Source organism: Fistularia commersonii, chromosome 12 (assembly GCF_037954325.1).
Source record: "Fistularia commersonii isolate RoL2024-O1a breed Wild chromosome 12, RoL_Fcom_v1.0, whole genome shotgun sequence".
NCBI lineage: Eukaryota > Metazoa > Chordata > Actinopteri > Syngnathiformes > Fistulariidae > Fistularia > Fistularia commersonii.
Genome location: NC_141295.1, coordinates 13,955,677 through 13,974,358, shown reverse-complemented (window position 1 = coordinate 13,974,358; position 18,682 = coordinate 13,955,677). Strand labels below are relative to the sequence as shown.

General features: G+C 39.9%; 1 protein-coding gene across 1 annotated transcript in view; it reads left to right on the top strand.

Moving 5' to 3' along the window:
- The first annotated feature begins 118 nt into the window (after window positions 1-118).
- The window catches only part of tbck (TBC1 domain containing kinase), a 32,077-nt gene continuing 13,513 nt past the window's right edge, over window positions 119-18,682 (top strand). The window contains exons 1-22 of the mRNA XM_086157250.1: window positions 119-221; window positions 837-1,049; window positions 1,354-1,426; window positions 1,723-1,837; window positions 1,942-2,015; window positions 2,945-3,086; window positions 3,231-3,291; window positions 3,381-3,442; window positions 3,945-4,006; window positions 4,284-4,432; window positions 4,874-5,009; window positions 5,119-5,218; window positions 6,057-6,106; window positions 6,212-6,341; window positions 6,604-6,702; window positions 7,340-7,402; window positions 7,522-7,648; window positions 7,854-7,904; window positions 8,004-8,087; window positions 9,419-9,504; window positions 13,718-13,754; window positions 15,778-15,939. Of these exons, the coding sequence (XP_086013376.1) occupies window positions 857-1,049; window positions 1,354-1,426; window positions 1,723-1,837; window positions 1,942-2,015; window positions 2,945-3,086; window positions 3,231-3,291; window positions 3,381-3,442; window positions 3,945-4,006; window positions 4,284-4,432; window positions 4,874-5,009; window positions 5,119-5,218; window positions 6,057-6,106; window positions 6,212-6,341; window positions 6,604-6,702; window positions 7,340-7,402; window positions 7,522-7,648; window positions 7,854-7,904; window positions 8,004-8,087; window positions 9,419-9,504; window positions 13,718-13,754; window positions 15,778-15,939 (2,056 nt within the window). The 5' untranslated portion in view covers window positions 119-221; window positions 837-856. The remainder of the gene's footprint in view (window positions 222-836; window positions 1,050-1,353; window positions 1,427-1,722; window positions 1,838-1,941; window positions 2,016-2,944; window positions 3,087-3,230; window positions 3,292-3,380; window positions 3,443-3,944; window positions 4,007-4,283; window positions 4,433-4,873; window positions 5,010-5,118; window positions 5,219-6,056; window positions 6,107-6,211; window positions 6,342-6,603; window positions 6,703-7,339; window positions 7,403-7,521; window positions 7,649-7,853; window positions 7,905-8,003; window positions 8,088-9,418; window positions 9,505-13,717; window positions 13,755-15,777; window positions 15,940-18,682) is intronic.

Below are 18,682 nucleotides of genomic sequence, written 5' to 3'. Positions count from 1 at the left end.
AATGTGAAAAACCAGATACTTTTAAATAACCGTGTAATTTTTTTACCCCTAACATTCTTGGCTTTGTTTTTGAAATGACCAAAGTTTACGATTTGGTCGCTTAATGATGACGCCATTAGTCACGTCTAGTCAGGTGTTCCCGGAGAGAGGAAACATCAGTATTAATTCCAAATTCGTGTGTGTGATTATTTAGAAATGATCATGAAGCCTTCTCATTTGTCGTAAGTAGAAACATTTTTTCAGGAAGTGCCCGTTATTTAAGCCTTTGTATTCTACGTGGTCACAATTCACATGCATGTCCAGTTATCTCACAGCTGAAGCATCGCTGCACTCTCGGACTTAGGTTGCTAGAATTGACTCCAGTACCCAAAAATATATTGTAAGACAATATTTAGAAAAAAAAAAAAACTGTTGCTTTCCACTTTCTGACAGGATGGAACATGTACATCGTCCAATATTATCATCTTTGGCTAAAGGCCCGATGACGAGAAAAAACAAACAAACAAACAAACTAGAAATCAATATCAAATGTCTGATTGGCGTACTTCCGTGTAAATATCCATCACTACGTGGCGTGCTCTTAAAATATTGTTCATTTATTTTTTTTATTTATGAAAGAGTCGCTCACTTATTTGTTTAATCTCGTAGCTTCTGTCAGATTTTACACGTCTTTTGCGAAGGCATTCTGCAAACAAAACAAGAAGCGTTCACATATGCTAATTACTTACAAACAAAAAGATTTCGGGAGAGACGACAAAACAATAACACAATTCATGAGTTTAGTGGTAATAACACTGTTGGTTTTTTTTTTTTGTTTATTTTCTCCCCATGATTAGAGTGTAAAGTCGAAGGCAGGATGAAGCCCCTCAAAGATGCCCAGCTGGGGGCCTTCACTTTCTTTGCATCAGCTCTCCCCCATGATGTTTGTGGGAGCAATGGCCTTCCCCTTACCCCTAACTCTATAAAAATTTTGGGACGTTTCCAAATCCTGAAAACCATCACTCATCCCCGACTCTGCCAGTATGTGGACATCTCCAGAGGAAAGCATGGTAGGGCTGCCTTTTCTTTTTGTCTGTAAGGATTATTGTTACGTTATTTTTTCACATCACGTTAAATTTCAAATTCAAAATTCAAAATGGTACAGCTATTCTTAATTGAAATGGGGAAATTTGCATCAGTGAAGTTACCTCAAACATAGCAGAAGGTGGATTTGAAGAGTCAAACTCACAATTGTTTTAAGGTAGTGCACATGGACTACGCATACTTATTAGAACTTTGTTTTTTTAATTGCCCCCTAAATCTGTTGTATACGGATTGTGATTGTTTCTTCTTTTTCTTCTTTTTACCCTACAGAACGTTTGATTGTCGTTGCTGAACATTTTGAGAACAGTTTAAGTGATTTCCAAAAGCGGGGGGAAAAAGTCAGGTGAGACGATCCTGATGGATCAGAAATATTCACATGTGACTATATGAAACCAGGGGTTACGCCCTCTGTGCCTTCAAACTGAAATGATTTCATGGTGTATGCTTTGTATAGATGAAAAAAATGCAGTCACCCTGTCATCTCCTGGCTACACATACATTTACATGATGAGAAAAATGACAATCTATGGTAGTGTTTAAACCTACTTATGTTGGTGTGTTATTTAGTCATCTGTTTTCATTTATGAAGCAGACAACCCTCAAAAGGAATGAAAACAATGTGTCTTTTTTCCAATTTAGTTCAGACAAAGTACTACAGATAGCCTATGAAGTGCTTGAGGGTCTTGAATTTATGAACAAATATGGCATGGTGCACCAAGCCCTCAGTCCACACAATGTGCTGATGGATTCAAAGGTATTGTGGTTATTCAGTTTACCTGTGTCTGTTTTTTACATTCTAAATGTCTTTAAATTATTACATACATTATGGCTGCCTTCAGATTAAGCTTTCTTTTATAGGGTAAGGTGAAGCTGGCGAAGTTTGGCTTTTATTACATGACTGATCACGGAGCCGACGTAGACTTTCCCATCGGGTACGTCTTTTCTTTTTTATCCTCATCCAACACAGAAAGAGCTCTGTTGTAAAATTTCTGCTTGTGAAATTGAGCCACACGAGCTGTCTCCCCAAGGTCACAGGTTCACTTATATCTGTTTGCTGTTAGCCGAATCATAAAACAGGAATTGACCATAACATTAAGTTGCAATACGCCATTCCTTTTCATGGAAACCAGGTTTTGGGGCTTCCAAATGGCTTCCTGGTTTGGGACTGTGACAGATCATTGGACTTTTATCTTAATCCATAGGCCTTAGTGCTCTACCAAGACTCTCTGTAATATCCTTTCGTGGAGTGAAAAGAGGAAATATGGCTTGTTATCACAACTTCCAATAAAACATCTGTCAGGGACATATCATAAATCTGATAACTGTTTGATGTCTAAACAAAAAAATATTAGCAGTATCAAACTTTTAAATAGAATCACAGTGGGTAGACACAGGAAGAGATAATTGCATGACATTCTGACTGAATATATATATGGCTCATCAATGGTGCACTGTAAACAGAGGTGAGTGGATCCAATATTTTTTATTATCCCCATAGGAGGATTAATCTGGGACCGAAATGCTTCATCCACAGCAACTGCTTCCATAGCATTAACAAAGAAGCATTCTAGTGCACAGCTATACGCATCTACCTACACAACCCATCCCAAGGACAAGTGCTAGTGTTGAACAAATCTGATACAGTCTCTTGAAATTAACTTTCACCTAGTGATATGCACTTCATTACATCATTGGCAGCAGCAAAAGCTCTGGGAAACTGGCTTCCCTATTCAGAGTCTGTTCTCTGTTTTCTTTTTAACCAAATACTTTTTATGGGAATAGATTGCAATTAGGTTGTAAAGAGTAGTCAAAATTTAGTGGAAAAACTAACTTTTTTCTTTTATTGTGCTACTGCCCTCAGATACCCGTCATACCTTGCTCCAGAGGTGATCGCTATGGGTTTTTTCCATTACAGTGACCCTTCCAACAATGAGGCTCCTCTACCATCAGGACCGAAGAGTGATGTTTGGTCACTTGGCATTTTACTCTTTGAGTTGTGTTCAGTAAGCATCCTTCAAAAAACATATTGCAGAAGGAATCTAGGACACTCCCGAAGTTGTCAAGTGCTAGAGAGCCCGTGTCTCATGTGGTTATTTGGGGTTCATCCTATCTTTTTAATTTTCTTTCTGTGTTTCTATTTGCCACAGGGAAGACGGCTGTTGCACAACATCGACATAAGTCAAAGGCTGAAGTTCATTCTAAACCTGGGTGAGTAAAAAAAAGAAAACGTTATCAGTTATGGCAAGGCATTTTGTAGACCGAGATTTATTCTTTTTTTTGTTTTTTGTCATTCCAAGGTTGCATGGATGACATTGTTACAGTTGTTGCTGAAGAACATGGTTGCCTGGATACCATTCAGGTAATCTTCATTTGCTGCCATGTCGTTGCCAGTAATGCCGGGTTTGCTTTAAAACTAATTATTTAAATAGGGCAGAGTGCAGGTTATGTGTGTTTTCATACGGACACATATTATTGAATTAAGATTTATTATTGTTATAATGTCCACCTCAAATACATTTTTTTCATTTGAATTTGCAACTGCTCATTGCTTTAGGATTATATTCAGAAAACAGTTTGTTATTTGTGGAAAGTTAAGAAATATTTTACTACATTTGTTTTGTTAGCCAGCTTTCCTTATCTTGATGTCACACGCTTTAATAGTGATTTAAACAATTCAGTATCAAATCATTTGAATCGTTCAATTGTACATCTAAATTCATGCAATCCCATTGAGCCAGCCATATTTATTATTGTAAGGTACTCGCATGTTATTATTTTAGGAGCATTTTTAACTGTGGTTGAATTACTAAGGTATAAATAGGCTATTTGGTGTATATATGGCTTACAGAATATTTTCACAGGAGCTGCCTGAGAATGTACTGGAGTTATTAAGGAAATGCTTGACCTTTCGTCCAGCCAAAAGGTAAATACTGTCTCAGTGGGATGTCATTTCCTGTAGAAGCACTGTGTCTGCTCTGTTTGCATGACACTATGGTCACACCGGTAATGACAGGCTCATATCAAATGTGACTAATACGATCCCAGCAAATGAAATAACTAAAAGATGAAATGCATTTTATTGGTTGACTCTTTTAAAAACAGCCAGTATAGTTCACAATAGTACATTAAAATAGACACTATCACCCACCAATGTGATAATTAATTCTGTAATGACCGTAGACTTTGTACATGTCCTCTAGGCCGACCCCTGCTGAGCTGCTCCGGGACTCTGTGTTTAATGGGGTCTCTTGCAACTATAAACCTTTCCAGAGGCCCGTTAACCTGTTCTCCTCCTCTTTACGCTGTGCACATCTGGAGCTGCCAGAGGACATCAGTGACCTTTGCAAAGGTCTGCCTCCACTACACACAAATGGACATCTATACATACACACAGGCTTCATGTGTACACAGGTTACAAAGAGCTAAACCTCCCAAATCCTTTTGCTCAATTTATAGTAAGTAAAGCTGAATATTTTGGATTTGGAAGTGTTTTTTATAATGGCCGAAGATGGGTTCATGGAAAAGAAATTTGTATAAAGTTCCTCACTGAACTCATTGTTTGTATGTCTGAGGTCTAATAAAAGAATGACACACATTTCCTTTCTCATAAACACCTCTTCCCCACAATGCAATGCTAAGTTTAAGGTTTTTTTTTTTGTTTCAATACACAGTTACTGACTCTTCTTCCTGGATATTTTTGGCACATTGCTTCATTTCTTGGTCCATAAAAAGAACTTTCACTGCGGTCCTTCACATGGGATGGTATTCTCTGCTCTGTGCTGGTGTTTAGATGATGAAGACTACCTGTCGGAGCGGGGCATAGATGAGGTGTATCACCTATGGTGTCTGGCAGGGGGAGACCTAGAGAAGGAGCTGACCAATAAAGGAATCATACAGTCCAAACCTCCAATCTGCACACTGCCCAAGTACATCCCATAAACCCGGACAAACAGTGATAACCACTAGTGCTATTTTTTTCTGATGTTTACACCGAACTATCTGTGTAACAGCTTCTGTTTTTCTTTTTTCCCCCAGCTTTGTCCTAGAGGATGGAGAAACATTTGGCCAAAGCAGGGATCGCAGTTTCCTTCTTGACGACACAACAGTGACCCTCTCTCTGTGCCAACTCAGAAATGTAAGATAAATGAGCTGCCGTCTACGATAATCAGTAAATGTGGGCCTTTGTGCCTTTATCTGATTTAGAGTTTGAGGTAGATGGATTTGGACAAACGTGTATAGAGTACTAAATCTGATTTATCTAGTCCAAAGCCATGTCACGTCATTTATTAATACAGAATAAAAAGCTGTTAAAAGCTATTTGTTCAAAACAATTTTTTTTTTTTTTTTTTTTTTTTTTTGAAAGAAGCCGTCTGTACAGACAAATTCTAAATATATTTTTTGAGGCTGAGTGTTTTGAAGGCTTGAAGTAATTTGAAGAAAAATAATTTAAAAAAAGTCTCGCTGGTTTCTTTTGTTTCATTAATCATTCCGATGAATGTCCTGCGCATGATTCCCACACATCCTGAAAAAATAAACGGTCGACCAATATTTTGGTAATGGAAAATAAAAGAAAAATGTCCTTGAAAAAAAAAATCCCTGTTTTCCTATTTGTGTTGCCAGAAGTGGGGGTTAAACAATTTCCCGTGGTCTCACAGTATCACTGAAAAAGGACATTGTGCAATGCGAAGCTGAAAGATGCACGTCAGCATCAAATGTGAATTTCTGATTCCTTTGCTGCATTGAAAGGGAACAACTGAACAGTCTCAATTCTATGTGAAATCCCTGATAATTAGCAGGAAAGTGTATGCATATATATGCACAAACTTTGTTTTTTTTCTTGAGAAATTACAACATGATGTCAGTGTGTGATGGATGAAGAATTGTATTTGTTTACTGATTTTCAACCTTGTTCGCATGAATCGGAGTGTAACCTTTGATTGCCTGTCATTTTGACACCACTCTGCCCTTTTCAGAGACTGAAAGACGTAGCAGGAGAAGCCTATTACCCTCTCCTGGAAGACGAGTAAGGAATCACGTCATTCTCATATATATATATATATATATATATTTTTTTTTTTTTTGTCAGCCTGTCATTTACTTATACTCTATTTACTTCTGCGTCATGTAGACAGTCAACCCTTCCACATTCCAATAGTAGCAATGAGCTGTCGGCCACAGTCACATTGCCGCTCATCATTCGTGAGAGGGATACGGAGTACCAACTCATCCGCATCATCCTCTTTGACAGATTGCTTAAGGTCTGGGGTCCACACAAATTCACCCTTAACAAACAGTCAGACATTTAAATATGCTCATGAAAGAACATGTTGAATATTATACGCACACACACGAGCTTGACTCCACCAAACAGTTTCAGTGCAAGTTTCATGGGCCAGGTAAATATCGCAGCTCAAATTGTATGCGATGGATTTGCCAATTTATTGTTCCTATTTGAATAACAAAAAAATTGCTCTATCAAAGTTGGAAAATAACTCAGTGTTTTAACATTCAATTTTTCAGGCCTATCCGTACAAGAGGCCTATGGTGTGGAAAGAGGCCCGGGTCGACATTCCCCCTCTAGTCCGAGGGCTGGTGTGGGCTGCGCTCCTTGGCGTTGAGGTACGACAAAAGAGAGGAATCTCTGTGTGAGGCAGCATTCAAGTATCCCCAGATGTGCGTTCAAAACAAGCAAAGTAAAAGGTTAAAAGGCACAAATTCTTTGACACTGCTGCCACCGATGCCACCTGCTCGCTATCCCTAATTAAGAATAGAACAATAAATTACAAAAAAACTATTTCTGGTTGAACAGATTAACATAAGATGTTTCTGCAGGTCCTAGATAGTGTTTGTAAATTGGAAGCTGTGGATTTCCCCCTGTTTTCAGTGTGTCTGCTGAATATTAAACCAATATTGTCATACGTAATGAGCAAAAATGTGAAGGAAAAAAAATCCCCTAAACTTTTAAAGACAAAAATAAAATAATTAAACTATCCATGATTCTGGGACGAATTCCCAACACTTTGTTGATTTATATTGCATATCCACCATGTAAATTTCATGTTGAAATTAATATACCCAGCCGTGATATAAATTTCAGATAGCCCACAAAGCTCATTTGGATATTCTACTTTTAACAGAAGGGATCCATAGTCTCAGTGAAGCATAGGCAGATTCAGGCATCAAGTTCTAAATATTTTGCCTGGGGAAAAGTTAGATTGCTATTAAACTCATTTCTTTTGTCCTCTTTTTTTCACAGGGGGATATTCAAGCCAAATATGAAAGAATAGACAAGGATACTCCCATCCCCACTGACAGACAGGTTGAGTGAAATGGAGCCGTACACTTATTAGCAGCTTTTTTTTTTTTTTTTTAATTCTTCTCACGACAAATATTTGCATTTGTGTTTTTTTTGTTGTTGTTTTTTTGACACATTTATAGATAGAAGTGGACATTCCACGCTGCCACCAGTACGATGAGCTGCTGTCATCTCCACAGGGCCACATTAAATTCAGGCGTGTGTTGAAAGCTTGGGTGGTGTCCCACCCTGACCTTGTATACTGGCAGGGTCAGTCACTTCTTTTTTTATTCAATCTGACTCTTGTCCCCTTTTCCAGAATCCCCTTCGCTTACAAAACCCTTGGTGTAATGAATTACCATGGCCAGTAGGGGGTGGTAGTATTCTATCTTAATTTACCCCTCTCCTGTGAAGGAAAAAAAATACCATGCTCTGACATCACATTCTATCTCAACAACATCTCTGTTGATTTCAGGTTTGGATTCACTTTGTGCACCATTTCTTTACTTGAATTTCAACAATGAAGGTGAAAATCAGATTTTGTCCAGTTCTGTTCGATTTCTATTCCAGCCAATCAGATGAATGTTTTCAGTGTTCGTTCATCTTTGTGCGCGTTTCTCCACAGCTCTCGCATATTCCTGCATGTCTGCTTTCATCCCAAAATACCTCTACAACTTTTTCCTAAAGGACAACTCTCATGTCATCCAAGGTGAGATGCTAATGAACAAGGGCATGTCATAAAGTCGTGACAACAGTCCGATTTAAGAAACCGCTTGCTGCTTCTTCCCTGTAAGGCTGAAGTTAAACCAATGCTGAAAAAATAAGTGTTTTTATGATTTAAAGTGCTCCGAGATGGTTCGGAAAACAAATTCTCACTTACTTTAACAAAGCATCGGGCCTTCTCCTCAACGGTAATTAAATTTGGACTTCATGTTGTTCCTAAGCTGGGAAAACTCATTTGAGTCTCTGTTAATGGATTTTCAGCCAAGCCTTATCATGTAGAGATGAGAAAACTAATGAAATAGCAAAGCCCCGCAGAGAAACATTACAAGCAATTCATAAGTGACTGATAAACAGCGGCAGTATACATCTCTTGAATTCTGCAGGGAATGTGGCTATTATCCTGTCTTTCAAGTCCTTCGATGCCCCCGGAGAGCTAGCTTATGTTTGACTTTTTTTTTTCTTTCTTTTGACTTGAAATATGACCTCAGTGAGTTTGCCTCCAAGGTTCCAATCTAAGGTTGCACTGTAGAACACTGGCAGCCCTGCAAATTTATTTTCTATCTTATTTGGCCATTCACTCTTCAATACAATCTCTACTCTTTTTATGCCCCCACTGGCAGCATTTGGACTAGAGGTTTTATTTTGATTCGTGGTGGTCCTTCCATCTGTTGCTTTCTCAGTATTGGTAACAATTTCTTTCGATGTTGGGCAAAAATATCTACTACAAAGACTGTTGATTTGGCTCAAGAAAGACCTGATAGATTTGAGAGGAAAGGGGTCAAGGTCTTTGTGACTGCATTCACCATATTCTTACCAACACAATACCTCAGTAATGCCAGAAGACATTTTCATTATATCCGGCAACAAAAGTATTAAATTGGACACGAAGATAAAGTGATTGAAGTTCAGTAGGTTAAGGTTAAGAGTGCCATGATTTACAGCATGTTTGATGGCATATATGTGTTATTCACAATTTATGACAAAATCCCACCTAAAAGAAGAGATTTGAATGAGAAAGGTTAAAGGTCCGTGCTCCTGGTAAAATCTACCTTTCTGCGTTTTATCAGTATCAAATGCCCTGAAAGTCTACAGAAAATTAATTCTGGACAGCCTTAGATAACTTGTCAGAGCCAAAGAGCTGTAATGCAGAATTTCTAGTGGGTTATGGACGCTATTTTGTTGGTGTGTTTTTTCCATATAGTAATTACATACTATAATTCAATTTATCATTGATATTTTTTTTCCAAATTTCATGTGATGGCTTTATTCGACCTGTTTGCTAATTCTGAGTCATGTGCCCATTTGCCTGTGTTTCAGAGTACTTGACCGTTTTCTCACAAATGATCGCCTTTCACGATCCCGAGCTGAGCAACCACCTAAATGAGATTGGCTTCATCCCAGATGTGAGTACTCCCAGACGATGTGTGGCCAAAGTCAGAAATACTGACTTTACTTAATTATCATTGACATTTTTGTCCCCAATCCTATCTAGAATTTGTAGCCATGGTCAGCTTCTCCCTGTTGACTCCTAGTTATGATTTATACATTGGCTAATGTTTGCCAGGCACTCTTAATGATTGCCCTCCTACCTTATCCCTCACTCTGTGTGCCACCCCTTCCACCCTCCGCCTCCCCCTTAACAGCCCCGCTCAGACAGGAACAAGGTTAAAGTTTGCGCTGTCTCTGAGGTTTATGTGAGTGTGCTGAGGAGTGTCACTGGTGGACCGGCCTCTAAGATATTACCCGCTGAAAAGTGGGGTCCATCACATTGCACTCAGGGACCCCCCATCCCCCCTTCCTGTCTGATGCTGCAGCTTCTTCCCTAAGTGGAGCATGAAACTGTGAGTTTGTTAAAATTGAAAGGGCGTGGTGGATGGGAAAACAGTTAGGAGAGATAATTTGCCCTGACACAGAACCATTGCCTTGGCGTATTGACTTTTGTTTTGAAACAAAGCATAATCTTGAAAAATGTGCGATTACTTTTTTTTTTTTTTTTTGAAGATGAGCCCATTGTTTTAAGCTTTGCCCTACAGAAGAATTGTAGAATTGTGACTTTGACAGTAACTAACATTCACTTCCCTTCCAGAGGGGACTTGGTGTGCCTGGTTTCTTTGTTAGCGCAGGATAATATTGGAACAAGCTTTGTTGATACAGTGTTGATGTCAGTCCAAGTAATTAAACTTTACAAAACATAAATCCCCCTTTCCTCTATGAACCTCATACAGCACTGTTATTTTACAGGGGTGATAAATCTATCAGCTCTGAATGACCAAATGCCATTGCTGTATGAAATGGATTATGAAATTTACTACATGTGCATACCACAGCTAGATTTATACTGTCTGTCATTCAGAAAAACAGACAAATCTTCCGAATCGCTGTGTTTTAAATGAACCCCAGAAAGGCCCCTCACTCTCCCTTCTTTTTTAATTATTTTTTTACACCCACATTATTGCGGTTTGGCCGAATTTGCATGATTTTTATCTGCGATTTCCGAGTTCAGTAGCTTTTACTTGCTCATCATTCCTGCAGGCAACACCGAGCCAGCGTCAACGCAATTAGCTCTCGGTTAACTGAATGACGCAAACTCCGACATCCCCGCAAACTCTACACAAGTCCTTAAAAGTGATGGCAGCCAGCAATTAGCAGATGTTAGAACAGGTGGTTAAAGCCTGAGTATGCTTGTGTATTTCTGTGCACGTTAATTGAACTTGCATTCATTTCCTCGGATGAAGTGCAGATGTGAAAAGAAGGGATAATAAAATATGTATAATGAGGCAGTGTTCGCATTCTCTTCACTGACAAGTAATCACAAAGTGGCTCACTCTTTACTCTTTTGTCTGATTCTCAAGTGCCATTTAAATGTGCATTAATGGAAAACTAAATGGTTTTAACTTGTGTGTATGTCTGTGGGAACCTTTGCTGTGCAATATGTGAGAGCGATATTATAACAAGCGTACAAGGTAGGATGCAGTAAGCATGATTACTCAAAAGGTAAATTCCAAGATGTAAAAAGAAGGGACCAAGGTGAAGGTACTAACTTCCTGTTAAGATAAAGTGCCCACTGTCAAATATGATAGGGCTCTTTGACTGAAGTGAATATGTTATTCTTAAAATGCAACTAAATGCAGCTAAAAAAAAACACTAAAACTCATTTGGGAGAAGAAGAAAAGGTCTGGCAATTTCAACATGTTGTTTCCTTTAAAAAAAAAGGAATGATGAGTGAGTTTAGCAATCTCAAAACCCCTAAAAGACCACCAAAGTGGATAATCACGGAACTCTTGCCTTAAAATAAAACGTTTTTTACCATTTTTACCTTCTAACCGGTCTTGTGCCTGTAGGAGTATAATTGCAAAAATGTGCTTTTGACAATTCTGGATTGATTTAAACACAAAGGATTTTATAGCAAGGCATGTAGAATAAGTGAAAATCACAAGTGTTGGGGAAATTCTTCAAGCTTTGATATGTAGAACCAGATACTTTAACAATGAGGTCTTTGCCCGTTTCTTCAGCAGTGGGAGTTACACAGCGCATAATTCAGTTGAAATAAAAGAATCTGCTCACAAAAAGTAACAGCAGGGTCTGACACCTCATGAACAGGCCGCACCTTTTAAATACATAGTGCAATTCAGGCTGACACAGGGCAATTGGCGCACCTCTCATTAGACTCTCTCTTCCCATTTGTGTTCTTAAGGTGAAGTAACATTTCATATTGTACCCGCTATTCACACCTGTGCCAGGGAACAGAAAAACCAGTGACAACATTGCACTTGCAAGTGTTAGAAAGCCAGAAGTGAGAAAATAACACTGCACAAAGGAGGTTCACTCAAGGATCACAACCATTGGGGTTCACTAAAAGGTCTCAATCAGACTGCAAAAGTTTGGTTGCATAAGCGCATAAACTATATGGGCGAAAGTGACATCCCTTACCTAATCCGTAGAGTTCAATATGATGTTGGTCCACCTTTTGCTGCTAGAACAGCTTCAACTCTTTTGGGCTCTCCACAAGGTTCAGGAGTATGTGCATTTTTGACCATTCTTCCAGAAGCACATTTGTGAGGTCACATACTGATGTTGGGCGAGAAGGCCTGGCTCTCAGTCTCTGCTCTAATTCATCCCAAAGGTGTTAGTTTGGGTTGAGGTCAGATTCTGCTGGCCAATCAAGTTCATCCACACTAGACTCTGTCATCCATGTATTAATGGATCTTGCTTTGTGCACTGGTGCACAGTTATGTCGGAAAAGGAAGGGGCCAGCTCCAAACTGTTCCCACAAAGTTGGGAGCATGGAATTGTCCAAAATGTCTTGGTATGCTGGAGCTTTCAGAGTTCCTTTCACTGGAACTAAGGGACCAAGCTCAGCCCCTGAAAAACAAGCCCACACCATAATCCCTCCCCCCTGCACCAAACTTTACACTTGCCACAATGCAGTCAGACAAGTATTGTACTCCTGGCAACCTCCAAACCCAAACTCATCCATCAGATTGCCAGATGGAGAAGCGCAATTCGTCACTCCAGAGAACCCGTCGCTACTGCTCTAGAGTCCAGTAGTGCCATGCTTTACTCCACTGCAACCGCCGCTTTGCATTGCACTTGGTGATGTGTGGCTTGGAAGCTGCTGCTCGCCCATGGAAACCCATTCTATGAAGTTCCCTGCGCATTGTTCTTGAGCTAATCTGAAGGCCACGTGGAGTTTGGAGGTCTGTAGCGACTGACTCTGCAGAAAGGTGGCAACCTCTTCGCACTATGCGCCTCAGTATCAGCTAACCCCGCTACATCAGTTTACGTAGCCTACCACTTTGTGGCGGAGTTACTGTCGTTCCCAAACACTTCAGTGTTCTTATAATACAGCTGCCTGTTGACTGTGGAATGTCTAGGAGTGAGGAAATTTCACAACTGGATTTGTTGCACAGGTGGCATCCGATCACAGTTCAATGCTGGAACTCACTGAGCTCCTGAGAGTGACCCATTCTTTCAGGAAGTATAAAAAAAAAAAAAAACAGTTTGCATGCCTAGGTGCTTGATTATATATACCTGTGGCCAAGGAAGTGATTGGAATACCTGATTCCTATTATTTGGATGGGTGAGCGAATACTTTGGCCATATATTGTGTGTTACTGATGGGCCTGTGTTGATGGAATGGAGTCCCTTTGTAAAAAAGCCCCATGAAAAAAGCAAGTGCTGTAATCTGCTTAGATTCAACAAAAAGCTACCGAACTAAAAATAGCAAAGTACTGGGTTATAATGACTTAAAACACACCATTAATGCAACAAAAGACTTTCTCCATGAAAAGATTTTTTTTTCCAGTTTTTTCCCCATACAGGGTTAAGTCAATTTGATGTCAACACAAATAAAGCGTTGTGAAGGCACTAGGACCAGAATCATTTAAAATACAGCAAATTTTTTCAATGGGGGAACCTGAATGCCGAGCAATGGCCATGGAGCTTTGCTTGCTTTAATACAAATGTGTGTGGCATTGTACTGAAGGCAAATTACAAAATTGACTTGCTGTCTCCGTACTTAAGGATTTCAATGCATTTCACTTTATACCTGTTTGAAAAATGCTGGTAATTGCTACATTACCTCTACTGATTTCTCTCTTTTCTCCTATGTCACAGCTGTATGCCATACCATGGTTCCTGACGATGTTTACCCGTGAGTAGCTTTTACTTAGAATAACAAATATGGATATTATGTGGCAGTAAACATAATCTTAACCGGTTAGAGTATATTTTCTGGTTCTTTCACTTATACAGTTGGTAAAAGAGACATCTTGTAAGCAGTTCCTGTAGAGTCTTCTATTAGGTTTTGCAGGTTTTTGAAAGGTTTTTTTTTTATTCGATCGCTTTCATTCAAGTTGCTAATGGCAGTCGTAAATGGAAAGAAAGTGACTGCCACATCGCAGTTCGCAAGTACATCCTTTTATGTGCTTTATTTTTAAAATGAAAAAAAAAAAATATAAAAAACAACACATTCATGTGGAAAAAAAACAGTTGAATAAATACCATTATGTACATGCTCATTAAAAAGAAAAAAGGATCTTAAAGTTTTTTTATCCTTACATCATGCAATGTCAGGTTTTCTGACCATTTATCTATTGTCTGAAATTCTGTATAATACAGTTTTGTGTATAGTTTTAGCAAAGCTTATAATTCAGACCAAAAGATTTCTAGTCCAAATAGTAGATATAAAATATATTTTAGATGCCAGTGAATATTTGCAGTTTTTTTTTTTGTTTGTTTTTTTTTATGAGCCCTTCTGTACAGCGTCAAATATCTAATAAAGATTCTATTTTGGCTGTTTGTCAGCCCAAAGCTTCACACACTTATGTGACCTCCCAATACAGCTTGAGCAAGGAAACATTGTCATACCGGCAAAATAATTCACAGTTTCAAATTCAATTATAGGCACCTCATTTCTTTGACTCTTCTAGCATATGAAACAAATTCAGTTCAATGGACCATCAAAATAATGAATAAATTAGATATTTTATAGAATAAGGCGAAGATTTTAGTAGTTCAAAAAAAATACACTGTCAAACAATCCATCACATTCATCAGTTTAACTATAAGAAAACACGGTGTGAAATAAAGTATATAAATTTAAGGTCCATCTGCATCTGGAATACCTGTGGCACACATACGCTCACACTCACACAGTATTCTTAGGGTGGAAAAGGGACACTGTGACCCTTTTACCCCTTATCTTACCCCTGAGGCAGTGTGTGAGTCCAGTATTCAGAGGGTGCACCCTTCTGACTGCTAATGTCCAAATCCAATATGAAACAAGGTTGGAGGGTCAAATTCTATACACACACACACACACACACACACACACACACACACACTCACACACACTGTCAGGTGCCCTGGCTGTCACTCACGTGTTCCACAGATAGCATAGGCAATTGCTGATGTGGAGCAGATCATCTGAGGCGCTCTCTTGCCAGTGTTGCAAACTAATTGTCACCAGTCATATGCGGCCCGCACACACACACACACACACACACACACACACACACACACACACACACACACACACACACACACACGCACGCACGCACGCACGCACGCACACACACACACACACACACAAAAACACACCTACTGCCTACCATCGTCCTCTACAAACCAGGAGATAAATCAAAACACAGTCCTGTTGGCATGCATACATCTTAACAGGGAGGAACAGCTGTTTAAAAGAAAAACACATGAAATGAAATAAGCCAGGTAGCATATATTTGTGATTTTATTTTACATGAAACACATCACAGGCTCCTTCCACTAGAGCTTCTCAGCTGCCACATCATCATTCTGTCATTTTCTTTTCCGTAACACGCCCACCTAAGCATATGTTCCCGGCTACATCCTTCACATCCAACATTCCCCCAGGCCACGTTACCAATGTTTTGAATTTTTTTTTAGTTTGTTCTTTCTTTCTTCAGAGTAGCTTCCTTTTTTAGAGCAAAGAAATCATTTTTATGTAAACGCGCATGCAAATGGTACTAATTATATGATCTAACTATATAACTGGCCATTCCCAATTATGTTCATGCTGCATGCCTTTGTCCTGTTGCCGGATCCCTTCGGGGATTTGTCTGCTCTGACGCTCCTGTATTAGGTGGGTTTTTGTAAATATATCCCCCCCTGTTGTGTTCATATCTTTGCATGCCTTACAGACGTGTTTCCACTGCACAAGATCTTTCACCTGTGGGACACGCTGCTGCTTGGCAACTCCTCGTTTCCTTTCTGTATCGGCGTGGCCATATTGCAGCAGCTCAGGGACCGTCTCTTGGCCAATGGCTTCAATGAATGCATTCTACTGTTCTCTGACTTGCCAGGTGAGTGTATATTATGACTTTTAAGCTTCATTACAACAAATATTGTCCCACTTGTCAAGTGTATCTAAGCCGCCAGCCAAAATCTTCCAAGTGTACAAGCATTCACATGTTTGAGATAATCCAACAGCCTACTTCCGTAATACATTAACCAGAATTTAAAGTGATCAATTTTACTTGTAACAATACTATGTTTAATATCTTCCAGTTTGAACTGTACTTAAAAATGCGCTTTTGCATTGTCATGCTCCCGCCTTTTATGTGCACTACAAGCAACATGCTTCGCCCTGCTGAGCAGCTACATGCTGTAACCTGGCATTTGCCTGTCCTTTTGTGAACCTCACTTGTTCTATGTTGTTTTGATCAAACGTCACCGGTTCTAAGACCCTTAATTCTGTTCTTTTTTTTGTAGCTGCTGTGATACAACTTAATTTCTCCAAGATGTTACTGTTGGCATATATAAGCTTGGCAAATTAATGTTTAATCAAGGAAGAAACTGAGATCAAATAGAGGTGAAGAAATAGGCTCAATCAGGTTGGAACAGCTGGAGCAAAGTGTCAGGGTAATGTGTGATAAAAGACTATCTGCCAGAATGAAAGGGGAGAGATACAAGTAAGTGGTGAGACCAGTGACAGCGTATGCTTTGGAGACAGTGGCATTGAGGAAAAGACAGGAAGCAGAGCTGGAGGCAGCAGAGATGATGATATTGAGGGTTTCTTTGAGAGTGACGAGGATTGATAAGATCAGGACTGAGTATCAGAGGGACAGCAGATGTTCGATGTTTTGGAGAGAAGGTACGAAAGGGAAAACTGACATGTACAGAGGTGTGATACTGAATATATTGGTGGAATGATGCTGGGGTTGGAAATGCCAGGCAGGACTTGAGGAAAACCATAGAGAAGATATATGGATGTCGTGAAAGAGGACATGAAGTTAGTTGAGAGAAGAGGATACAGAGAATAGGGTTAAGTAGAGGAGGTTGATTTGCTGTTGCAACCCCTGAAGGGAAAAGCCAAAAGGAAAAGGGAAAGAAGAAAAGAAACCGTGATCAAATATAAGGCACAGTTCGCCCACAAATAAACTGTCATCTGTCACCTGTGTGCCAAGTGAAGCTGGATGAGGAGTTTCACTACATTGGGGTGCAGAAAAATATTTATAGTTTTGAGCACAATGACGTCACCTACGGTGGTTTATATCAGCTCTCACCAACTCATAAATAGTATTGCTTTTGTTTTTTTTGTTTTTTTGGTTGGTTTTGGAAGTTGAGTAGGAGGTGGTTCTGGTTGCTCCACTCAACAAAACATGCGATCAGACCTCTGTGCTGCTCCTCGTTGTCATCGTTGATGCATCCAACGATGCAAGAGTCATCGGAGAACGTCCAGGATCTAGGCAGTTATGTCAGGGTGAAGTTGCGAACTCGGCAGCTTTTCCTAGAGGAGGGTGGGTTGGATGCTGTTCAGGGCACTGGAGAAGTCAAAGAAGGTGGAGGAGAGGGGTGTCTGTGGCAGTTACGGCTGGGCGGGGGAAGGGGAGGCGGGAAAGAGGTTGCATCCGGGTATTAGGAGATGGTGTGGCAGGGTTTGGAGCTGCCAGTCAGGAGGTCTCGAGGAAGACCAGAGAGAAGATTTATTGACGTAGCCGAGAGAGGATATAAAGGTGGTTGGTGTGGCGGGGGGTGGGGGGGCAGAGCATACAGCAGAGGTGTGAGGCGGTGAGGGGGATGGGAGCCCAGAGCTCACTGGGGTGTCAACCCTATCAGGGCCACCTTTGGTAATCTTTCTCACCTCCCTCCAAACCTCCCCTGTTTTACTCTGCTCCATCTTGGACACAACTTATAGTTGTGTTTTGCCTCCTTCAGTTTCCTCCTCAGCTCCTTCTGGACGGTCCCAAGGGTCGGGTGGTCCTTAGCCATGAAGGCTTGATGTCCTTGTTGATCCATGGCTTGTTGTTAGTGCATCAACAGACCTTTTTGATGTTACTATGTTGTCCTCACAGAATTTGACATAGACCGTTATGCAACGGCAGTGGCCCTCGATATCGTCACCGCAGTCCTTTTCAAAAACGCTCCATTTGGTGACATCAAAAATTACTTTTCCAAGCAATCCTGCAGCACACATCATTGCAAAAGTGCTTGGAGAAGTCATTTTCATTTTGGGGTGAACAGTTCCTTTGAGCTATGCTTAATAAAGGATTACCATGCCAGCAGGTTGTCTGAAACTACTACACATAGTTGCTTGATCATTTTTAAACTATGCCAAAGCGATGCCTGTCCAAAATGAAGGTGCAATAGTGGGAACTGACATCGGATCAAAGTAAGCGGAGTCATATAAGAGGATTTTTATTCACCCTTAGGATGCCAAACAGCTTGTATCTGTTGTTATTTTCACAGTAGTATAAAAATGTAAGCTGTTGGTGGGCGGTATGGTCTGTGCACTCTGCAGTATTCTTGTCAATCCCCATGGATTGCATTTCAGGCAAGTTTAAAAAGTCCTTTCTCTGTGACAGAAGACAAGACTAGTATAAGAAACGATACATTGTGTTGAAATTTAGAACTTTTGAACTTTCTAATCACAAAAAATTGGTGTGAATATTCTTTTTATGTTACTTCTTACATGTTTGTTTAATACTAGTCAGATTCTGCTTCGTCAGGGGCATTTCAATGGAATATAAGAATTGGAGATACATAACTAGATCACATATGTGCGGTTTTGTGCAGTTTACGACATAAGCACGTGTGGACTCTATA